Source organism: Lingula anatina, chromosome 5 (assembly GCF_051362555.1).
Source record: "Lingula anatina isolate TDL-2025a chromosome 5, LinAna3.0, whole genome shotgun sequence".
NCBI lineage: Eukaryota > Metazoa > Brachiopoda > Lingulata > Lingulida > Lingulidae > Lingula > Lingula anatina.
In genome coordinates this window covers 184,422-194,617 of record NC_141771.1, presented here as the reverse complement: position 1 = coordinate 194,617, position 10,196 = coordinate 184,422, and the positions used below count along the sequence as shown (strand labels likewise).

General features: G+C 36.8%; 2 protein-coding genes across 2 annotated transcripts; both read right to left on the bottom strand.

Moving 5' to 3' along the window:
* Positions 1-905: 905 nt before the first annotated feature.
* On the bottom strand, positions 906-5,167 carry LOC106181612 (testis-specific serine/threonine-protein kinase 3). Its single transcript, XM_013566064.2, has 4 exons — positions 4,787-5,167; positions 3,653-3,801; positions 2,937-3,144; positions 906-1,756 (listed from the first exon to the last, which is right to left on the bottom strand). The coding sequence occupies exons 1-4, from the start codon at positions 5,057-5,059 to the stop codon at positions 1,331-1,333; spliced, it is 1,056 nt and encodes a 351-aa protein (XP_013421518.2). The 5' UTR covers positions 5,060-5,167; the 3' UTR covers positions 906-1,330.
* A 1,944-nt stretch (positions 5,168-7,111) lies between these two features.
* Positions 7,112-10,186, bottom strand: LOC106181610 (testis-specific serine/threonine-protein kinase 1-like). Its single transcript, XM_013566062.3, has 4 exons — positions 9,414-10,186; positions 8,526-8,674; positions 8,141-8,348; positions 7,112-7,951 (listed from the first exon to the last, which is right to left on the bottom strand). The coding sequence occupies exons 1-4, from the start codon at positions 9,684-9,686 to the stop codon at positions 7,721-7,723; spliced, it is 861 nt and encodes a 286-aa protein (XP_013421516.3). The 5' UTR covers positions 9,687-10,186; the 3' UTR covers positions 7,112-7,720.
* Between the last annotated feature and the right edge of the window lie 10 nt (positions 10,187-10,196).

Here is a 10,196-nt window from a genome sequence, read left to right as displayed (position 1 = left end):
AGAAACATGCAAAAATAAATATTTCTGTCGTAACGAATTTAATTTAGTATGGATACGTTATGATTTAAGTAAAAGCCAAAGATATTTACAAAAGAAATATGCTTTTATGCTTTTAAGTTATTTCTTAAGATGATAACTAAAAATTATAGTGCTATATAACGCAATGCTATGTGTAATTCACCCTCCCATTTAAATTTTTTGTAATAGTGCTCGATTTACAATGTGAATATAAACTGCAAGTTGCGTTTTAAGCATTATGAGAAAAACGCTTCAACTTTCACGACATAATTAGGACTGACAAATGTCGTCATACGGAGGGCAAATTCGGGGAGTGGAAGTGAAAAGGAAAGATTTCAAATGGTGTGTGTTATATTTACATAACCTTGTCATAATCAGAATATTCATCAACACTCGCAATATGTCTTATATGTTTAATAAGTAATATAACTAATGTAAATATAACTAATGCGATGATTTTTGTCATAACACTGCACCAGCACATTTCCCATTATTTGTGGAAGTTGCTGTCCCCTTGATTCTTCTACTAAGATAAATTATTTTATTCATTGGTGATATGCCTTAGAATCATCGTGCTTTGATGTTGATTTAAGAATGACATTGTAACAATTGTGTAATAAGGGATGCTATATGAGAGAGCATCCTTCCGGTTTGTTTTATTAGAACCAATCGCGAATAAAATAGGTAAAGAAAAGATACCAAAATGTAGATGAGGTGGTAAATGTACACACTGATATCAATACACGCTATTATCCAGGGTTTTATTTGTTGTCAATGCTATAGGGGGCCAATTTAGGCCTATACAGACATTTGTCAGTTCCTGCGTCATAGTTCTTTTATTGCCAGGCATGGTAAGTTGCTTTCATTATCAAATATATACCAGTAAGAGCCAAATAATAATTTATTTTAATTTTATTATCATTATATAAGATAAGGCAGCGCGGTTTCCAACTTAACACTTGTCCCATGGTTTTAGTTTATATTACGAATAACTTTGCACGATTCATTTCAGTACTGAGAGACAGAATTTCCTGTTTAATGTAATGTTCGTTGGGGTCAATTTTGTCAGTTGATAATTGCATCAGCTGCGACATAGCTGTGTAGAACACAATTGTCAGATTGGAACATCCGGCCACAATGAGTTTACAATGATATCCTGGTTTGTATTGCTTTGAGAACTAAAGGTAAAACTCTTGATCTTGAGACGAGCTTTTTCCTAAGCATTTCCCCATTTTGATGAGACCACGGAGACCATAGATCAAAACAGTGTAAAAACGGTGACAGTTGCCTGGGTTATGATAATAAAATGCTATTACTCCGTGGATAACCCTTTCATATCGGCTGCCAGCTCACTAGAGACACCTTGCCTCGCCGTCGTATCAGAAGTATCCTTACTGGAAGATGCTACGTTGTTATTCACAGTATCTAGCTTTTTGGCCATCTGCTGAACAATGTTGCGTTCATTTTTATTGGGTTTTGACCGCTGCTCAACTTTGTTTTGGGGTCCGGACTTCTTTTGTTTCTCGTTTAGCAGAGCACGTGCCCCTGCCATCCACTCACTAGCTCGTATATCAGCTATGGTCGCACGTCTTGTCACGTCAGCAGTCAGCGCGTGATGTATAAGGCTCTGACAGGGGGTGGTCACGCGGACACCCCTAGGAAACCTCACATGTCTCTCCAGCTGTTCCCTGATCATCCGTTTAATGTTGGAATCGTCGTAAGGCATGGAACCCGTTACCTGACAACAACAAAAAGAATATATATATATATATATATATATATATATATATATATATATATATATATATATATATATCATTTTGAAGAGATGATTAAGGACTTTTACTTAAAATCATAATATAACTATTTAAGGAAGAGAGAGAGAGAGAGAGAGAGACACCCAAACCCAATATAAAGGTGCATTTCACATGCTGAAGTGTCAAAAAATAAAAATGAATGAATTCAAAATTGTATACAATATTTCAAAACATAGGCTATATGTGTATAGAACAAAAATCCACGACTGTCTCAACTGAAATTCAATTTTTAAATTTTACCATGTCTTTAACATTACGCAAAGAGCCCTATATGGTAACGTATGTTCCAAAAACCGTAGGGTAACGTATGTTCTTGCCATTTAATTTTCATTTTTATGCCGCGTTCCGATATATTTTTTAACGGTTCAGTAATGGTAAATTAGACATGACGTAAGGACGTTTTTATAAATATTTAAACTGTATCTCAAGGGGCTTTGCGTCATCAGTTATACTAGTAGGTAACGTATGTTCCCTAGAAAAATTGTCAAAATGTTTCATTTTGTTCAAGTACTTGTGTGCAAGAGATACAATGTTTTCTTTTGCTGACCGAACAATATATTGTGGTTCCATGATAGTTTGACATTTCTGATATAATATTTGTATTATGAAGGGAAATTTTTTTATTAAATGCTTATTTTACTGTCGGTAGGGTGTATTTTCCCCATTTTTTAAATATTCTGTGACAGGCAAACTAAAGTCGCTCAAAAACAATTAACTGCTCTATACAGAAGATTATTATAATTTTTAGCAACGTTATACTTGTAGGAGATAAATCAATGAACAAACCAGTGATGACTGAATTTTCAAAGTGAGTAGAACGTTTCACAGTTGGACGTTTTGTATTTGTGACAGTAACGTATGTTCCCTTTTGGGGTTAAACGATGAATTATTTTTAATTATTCATGGTTCCAGGAGAGTGAAACTTTAATACAAGCTTCTTCATGTGGGACCCTAAAATAATCAAACACAGTTAGCAATCTGTGCAGTAAATATTTTTAATAACATGCTTGTGACATCAATTGCACCTCTATATTGGGTTTGGGTGGAGAGAGAGAGAGAGAGAGAGAGAGAGAGAGAGAGAGAGAAATGCTAGTATTTTACCATGATATATAAAACGACTCCCATACTCCAAATATCATAAGCCGGCATGTTATACGGGTGTCCCTGTAGTATCTCTGGGGCGGCGTATGCAGCACTGCCGCAGAAAGTCCGGCTGAACTCGCCGTCAGTAAAAGTCCGAGCAAAGCCAAAGTCAGACAGCTTGATGTTGTTATGTACGTCGATCAGAATATTCTCACATTTAAGATCCCTAAAATATAAAAACATGTTAGCTTTCATTTCCACTTTATTAATAAGTAGAAATGAAAACATGTTATCTTTTATTTCCACTTAGTAACAAAGTTCAAAAAGAACAATGATCTGAAGTATTCACAGTTTCAAACTTTTAAAAATTAAAATCTAGATCTTACTCTTAGACCCCATTTCCATAGATTTAAGATCGATCTATCCCTGTGGGGAGTCTCACTAAATTACTGTCAGCTTAGCCGGCTTAAGCGTCTGTCCCGCCTACTAAAAACTGTAAAGGGGTAATTAACTATGGTGCGCGCTCTGCTGACTGCGTGAACCCCCAGGGAGTTAGGTAGATATAAATCTTAATCCTTGGATCGATCTAAATCTCTGGGAATGCACCCTTAGAAATGTAAAGAGTTGTCTAGTCCACTTTAAACTGTATCACAAGATCAGTGACGTTCAGAGCACAGAAGACGCGTGCGTCCATTTTATCTCCAGAGTAGTCTGATATAGCAGTCACTACCTACCTGTGAGTAACACCGTTACAATGCAGATAATCTACCGCGTCTACAAATTCTAGAAACATGATTTTAGCTGTTTCCTCTGGAATGGCGCCTCGTAACCGGATAAATTCTAGCAAATCACCGTGGCCTGCAATCTCCATGCTGATGAATACCTAAAACAAAGATTATAAATGATTGTTTTATCCCACCCGCAGAATGACCATCTCTTGCATCTATATGAGGTTTGAGTGGTTTCCGGGTTTCCACTATATTGCTTTAAACTCTATTGACTGTAAACAAAAGACAAAAGGGGTTTCGATATTTGGGATCACTCACAAGAGGTGGAAATATTTCTGTCTCGAGGAAATAAAATTAACGTTTTAACGTTTTGCCTCCTATGAATTTTTAGACCGGCAAGTATAAAGATGGTGTGGATAAAAACTTTGTTTGGTTAAAATCCCAAATTGATTGTCCAGACCACATCTATACCAGGCCAATACCTCACTCTAAACTCTAGTTTCAACCCCCCTCCCCCCCCCCCCCCTCACATGACGTTAATGTTTAAACGTTAGTCAAAATTTGCAATTTCTCAGAACGATTTTAGAATCAGAATTATTGCGGCGGTTACAGCACCCGCGTCTTTATGAAAGAAAAGAAGGAAAAAAAAACAGGGAAAAAAGACCACCTTGAAACATAGTCTGAAGACTTAAGAATGCCACAAATCTCCCCGTCTCTCTTTTTTATTTTATGTATGTATTTATTTATTTATTTAATTTTGTTAGAAAAGATTGTCAGTAACAGGTAAAAAAGATCGAAAAATTAATGTTGTGATAAACATGGATTGTAACACTTTTTACATCCTGACTTTCCATATATTCTAAATTTGCGTCAGTTCACTCAGGTTTGGTCTAATTTTTTTTCCACAATTCTTAATTTGGTCTGAGTTGATTGTGATCGTATATACGTTACTTAGTTTTAATTATATATCATTAGAAGAATAACTATTGTTTTAATGATTTAAAAAGCGTGCTTTAAAAATGATAAAAAAAGAAATGTTAACAAGCTTTAAAGTAGGTAAAAAAAGCAAAAGTGTTTTCTTAAGCATTGAGGACGGATAAGTGAAAAGAATTTGCGGCATGTGTAAGCTAAAGGTCTTACCTTCTGGCCGAATTCCATGATGTCAAACGTTTTGATAATATTTGGATGATCAAGTTTTTGTATAATTTCTAGTTCTCTTGGGAGAAAACGGGCTAAAAAGTCGCGAGGCGCTCTTCTTCTGTTGATGATCTTCATTGCTACACGACGATTGTAATTCTTGCTGAAAGCGGCGCGGACCTTCGCATAAGATCCTTCTCCCAAAACCTCCCCAAGAACATAACCTCTCTCTTTGAGTTGTTCCTCTGCCCGGCCTTCTGGGTCCCTAAACGCCATTATGATCGCGGTTTATTTACTTTACTGCGCATTCATGTTGTATCCTTGATAGAAATATTCCAGCCGACGTCTGCGATGTTCCTTCTTGTCGGCTGGACTTCTGAAACAAGACGTCGTCCTGGAGACGAAGACGTCGTTCTCCTATTGGCTGCAAAACAATGCAGGGTGAGGTTTTATTTCTCGTCTTTGCGGTTTTTAAATTACTGGTATCATAATTATATGTTTTATGAACTATTGCTATTGAAAAATAATGTATTAAAAGTCTCTCACATTTAGAAAGCTAATTTTAATGCTTTTTTATGGATACGGAATACTGTGAGAGTGAAATTTGTTCCTTAGTGTCGGAATGCTGATAAGTGACGTCACAATTACGACTCCAATTTTTGTCATAAGAAATGTTGATCAGCGCTAGCCTCGCTTTCAGTCGAAAAACCTGGCGCCACTTAGCTTTTTCTAATCTTGGAAAAGTAAAACAAAGTCAATATTTGTCCATGTCCAAATGGACATCCTATCTTTATTCTTGATTTGTAAAAGTTATTATATTTTTCTCTGATAAAGGGAGTCGATTCTTGTAGGATTTTAACATCTATACATAATAAAATACATACTATAGATGTAAATACTCAAAATGCGTTTTTATGTTTTGTTCTAAGTAAGTCATAATAATAATGCATAACAATACTACTAAAAAGATGTAATACCCTATCCAAGCTTTCGGCCCCTAGGCCTTCTTCATCATTTTTGAAATCCCTGAAGATCTTCATAGATGCATTATTATGATAAGTTATATATTTTTCAAAGATCTATACGGTGATTTGGTATCTTGTTTAGCTTCGCTTCTGAGTCACCTCCATGTGCATCGTGCATATATTCAAAATCTGTGGTGATTTTAACCAAAAAAGGCTAGGGGTATTTATTAAATGATCATGATAAGTGAAAAAGAAGGCGCGGTTGGGATATCCTTAGCAGCCATCACGTGACGGCAGAGGTTATGGAGGTTTCCCTGGCAACGGAGTTAAAGGGCGACTACTGTTGACATTAGCGAAGACATGAGCGAATAGACTGTCGTGTGTTGGGAAATAGTTCTGAAATAGCTATTATATCACGTTTGTTTCCTATATAATATTACTAACACAAACTCGTATCAGTAGATCAACTTTTATTGAAACCCGTAATTTGTGACGTATATGTTTTAGGCAAGCTGGTCCAGTTACTTGTCACTTTTTTGTAAAGTCTACTTGATATTTCAATGGAAAATGGCTTGTGCACAAATGCATTATTGAAATATATTATAACATTATTTATTCATTTATCAATTCGAAATTGCAGTACTATCGCAAAGTTCAATAAACATTATCAATCTGACAATATAGGGCAGTCATGTAAGGTTAGCTACACCGCTTCCAGATTTTTTGGGGATTTTCGAACCGAGTCTGTTTTACTTCCTATGAATCTAAACACATAATGCAAGCTTGAAAATTATGGTAACAAAAGTGATACTATAATCGCATTCGCATCATATTAAATGTCCAGCGAAGGGCATTCTTCAGAATGAGTACGTATCTATTGACATGTATGTCCAAAGCACATTAAAAGGACTCCGATTGTTATCAGTCATGATCACGCATTTGTCAGCCTCGGAAACTAAAGTTATATTTAACTGTTAACTGTAAAATACTTCCCATTCTCTCTCTCTCTCTCTCTCTCACTCTCTCCTCACACGAACGCACGCACGAACACACACACACACACACGTGCGCGCGAGGGAGGGTGTAACTGCAGCACGTGCAGTAATTACAGGTTAGAGTACATCATAGTGAGATGTGTTCATGTGTCACATGACACACAGGTATAAAAGTTCAGTTCAGCAACACGGGTCTCCCCGGACCATATTGTTTTATGTTTAAATCAGTTTGATTCAGTTTTAGCTCACATCAGTATCAGTTTCTATCAGTTTTCAACAGTTTTTCTGCAGCGAAATACAATATATCCACTTCAAGAAAGTTTTCGAGTTTTTTTACGGTACGGTCATAGCAACAGAGGGGGCGTGGCAACCTTTCTGCGTTTATTCATAATAAGATAAGTCTGAAACACTTTACCATCAATGATAGCTCCAGATGAAGATGAAATACGGACATCAGTGTTCTTTTCTTGAAACAGTAGCTCTAGGCCTTCATTGAATATCATGAGTATATTTCTAAGTACGTTTACTTCTGTTCATTAAGGAAACACAAAAGCTGTTTTTGCATGTCTTGAGCGCACTCATCATTTTCATAGAAAACATCAAATACTTCTTTCGATTCATTTTTTACAACAAAATGATTATTTAGTCTAGTAAATTATGACATGATTGAATTAGTTCCTTTACCGTTAGATTTTGTTTGCTTGAATGTGTGACAAAAATATGAGGAAGAAACAGGATTTTCTGCCGGCTTACTTTCCTTGCACTCACAAGATAGATTACATTCCGACACTTATCTTTCACAAGCCATTTTCAGGTCACCTAAAAAAACAGGTTTCGTTGAAAACCATTTTCCAGAGTTTTCATTAAAAGACACTTTTGTTGAACTTTTTTTAGTTTAACAAAAATCCCACTAAGAAAGAGTTACTTCAAGCATTGCTGACTTTGAAATTACATCCTGGCTATATATGAAATAATTACTATTCCACTGGTTTATCTTTTTTTGGAGATCGGACATCTTTCAACCAATCACTGGCGAGAATGTCTTGTGTCGTAGCACGCTGTGTGACGTCAGCAGTTAGCATGTGATGAATAAGGCTCCTGCAGGGGGGCGCAACGCGAGCACCCCTAGGGAACCTCACGCGTCTCTCCAGCTGTTCCTTGATCATACGTCTGACGCTGGAATCGTCGTACGGCATGGAGCCCGTTACCTGAAGAAAGTCGGTTTCCAATATTTGTAAACATATATCTAATTAATTGAGGCTTTCCTTAATATTTGTTACCACCGCATGAGAATACTGAGGTGAACGTCCAACAATATAAAGTACGTTTCCTTAAAGATCCAGAGGGGAGAGACAGAGAGAGAGAGAGAGAGAGAGAGAGAGATGCTAGTATTTTACCATGATATATAAAACGACTCCCATACTCCATATATCATAGGCCGGCATGTTATACGGGTGTCCCTGTAATATCTCTGGGGCGGCGTATGCAGCACTGCCGCAGAAAGTCCGGCTGAACTCGCCGTCAGTAAAAGTCCGAGCAAAGCCGAAGTCAGACAGCTTGATGTTGTTGCGGGTGTCAATCAGAATATTCTCACATTTAAGATCCCTGAAGAAAAGTTAAACTTCTCATTTTTCAGTTATTATATTTATTTCATGCAATTATCTACCATTCAAACGATTATGGAGTGTCTCTAAAAATGATTAGTGTTGGTCACTACATTGTCGATTGCTCACTTCATCTGTAACGTGAAACAACGTCTAGAAAACATATCCTTCTACCCACCTGTGCGTCAAGTTATTACTATGCAAATAATCTACGGCCTCTACAAATTCTAGAAACATGAGTTTTGCAGTTTCTTCCGGCACCGAGCCTCGTAGCCGAATGTATTCCAACAGGTCTCCGTGGCCCGCGATCTCCATACATATGTACACCTAAAACTCAGAGATATCGCTCCTTTTAATACTACTGGAAACATGATTTCTATTTAGTGTTACTGCAAGTAACTAAACGACGTATCATGGGCAGCTCTGAAGATAGAGGTGTCAGTATCTATTGAAATTATAAGAGAATTTTATTGAAACATAACCTCAATCATGACAAATACATGTATAAGGTGGCAAAAAAAAACATTAATTTTAAAGGTCAATAACTTCATTGGCACATTTAGGAAAAATGTTTTAAATACTGATAATTTTATGACTGTACATTCCTTAATTTTGAAAGACCGAAAAAAAAAAAAAAAAAGCCTATGGGTGCTGAATGCCGGGCGCCGAATGCTCAAACGCCGAGCTTTTCAAAGTGTTTTTTTACTTCATGATAATATCAAAACTGTTTCACTTTAAAACTTGAAATTTTCAGGGTTGACCAATAATCAAGTATCAACAATTTGTGAAAAAAATTAAGTATTGACATTTTAACATCCGCTCACTATGTGCTGACTTTTTACAATTACACAGATCATAATGATCGTCTTAAGAATGCTTCACCTCTAGCGACAATCATACATGTATATTGACCTTTATTTTTATGACATTTGTGAGAAAATAATTGATATAGGATGAAAAGGTGACGTAGTATTTTCCTCAGTTCCGCAGTACTAATATTATCTTATTATTGAAAGCGAACAGATATAGATTTTATGACATGGTGTTTTTATTCGGACGATTTTACCTTCGGCCCTAGCTCTATGACGTCGAACACCTTTATAATGTTGGGGTGGTCAAGCTTTTGTATAATCTCCAGTTCACGGGAAAGAAAACGGACCACAAAATTTCGAGGTGCTTTACGTTTGTTGATGATTTTCACTGCTGCACGGCAGTTATGATTTCTACTATAAGCGTTCCGGACTTTCGCATAGGACCCTTCACCTAAAACGTCCCCAAGAATATATCCTTTGTCTTTGAGGTGTTCATCTGCTCGGTCTTCTTCGCCTCTTATTGCCATTATCAACTTTTTTCATTGATCTGCCATCTTGTTCTTAGAAGGCAAACTTTCCAGCCGACTTGTACGGTGTTTCTTCTTGTCGGCTGGATTTTTTATGCGAAGCGTCGTCCTGGCAACCAAAACGACGTTCCCGATTGGTTACTGAACAATGCCATCAAAATCATTTACTTAACAAGATATATGTCAAGTTCTTTGGGCATGTAATTTGGAAAGGAGCCGTTCGAGATATTTCGGGGTAAATAAGACAGAAACCTCAACCGATCATGGATTCTTTAAGATGACATATGGAGTTAGCAGGGGTTGACTTGCAGGCGAAGAATATTATGACAGTGACGTCACAATCTGTCCTTCAAAGGTTAGCTGACGTAATACACAGCGACGTCAATCCGACTTTTATAAATAGTTTGGCCGACGTGACGCAGCGCAAGAGACTTCTAAAATACTGATAGATCTACTTCAAAGTAAAGCTATCACATTCACGTATTTTACTAATCTACCGCCTGACCAATC